Source organism: Penaeus monodon, chromosome 25, assembly GCF_015228065.2.
Source record: "Penaeus monodon isolate SGIC_2016 chromosome 25, NSTDA_Pmon_1, whole genome shotgun sequence".
Lineage (NCBI taxonomy): Eukaryota > Metazoa > Arthropoda > Malacostraca > Decapoda > Penaeidae > Penaeus > Penaeus monodon.
In genome coordinates, this window is record NC_051410.1 from 37,964,569 (window position 1) to 37,964,896 (window position 328).

Consider the following 328-nt stretch of genomic DNA (forward strand, 5'->3'; position numbering starts at 1 on the left):
CCAGATAAAATTGAAAAAAATGCAGAAACTCATGAACATGACAGACTTTGAGAAGTTCCTGGAAAAAATACATCGGTGAAGGAAGCATGCTTAGTGAAAAATAGCAAATCTTTCCTGCTTTAAAAAAAAAAGGAAAAATATTTAGAAGATGGTGTCTGGTGCTTTGAGGGTGTTGTTCTCAAAAGACAAATCTAAACCTGCCACATACAGAGAAGCTAATATTTAGTGGTTGATAATATGAAGAATGACCAGTGTCAATGAGGTATGCCTTCACAGAGAAATGTGAGTAATTAGTGCCTGTTTGGATATCCTCTTTCTTATATTTTCC

At 34.8% G+C, this 328-nt stretch overlaps 1 protein-coding gene across 1 annotated transcript in view; it reads left to right on the plus strand.

Moving 5' to 3' along the window:
- Nucleotides 1–328, plus strand: part of LOC119589215 (mucin-12-like) — a gene marked incomplete in the record, with an annotated part of 23,427 nt that overhangs the window by 22,885 nt on the left and 214 nt on the right. Inside the window, 1 exon segment of the mRNA XM_037937814.1 lies at nt 5–328. Coding sequence (XP_037793742.1) covers nt 5–79 — 75 coding nt within the window.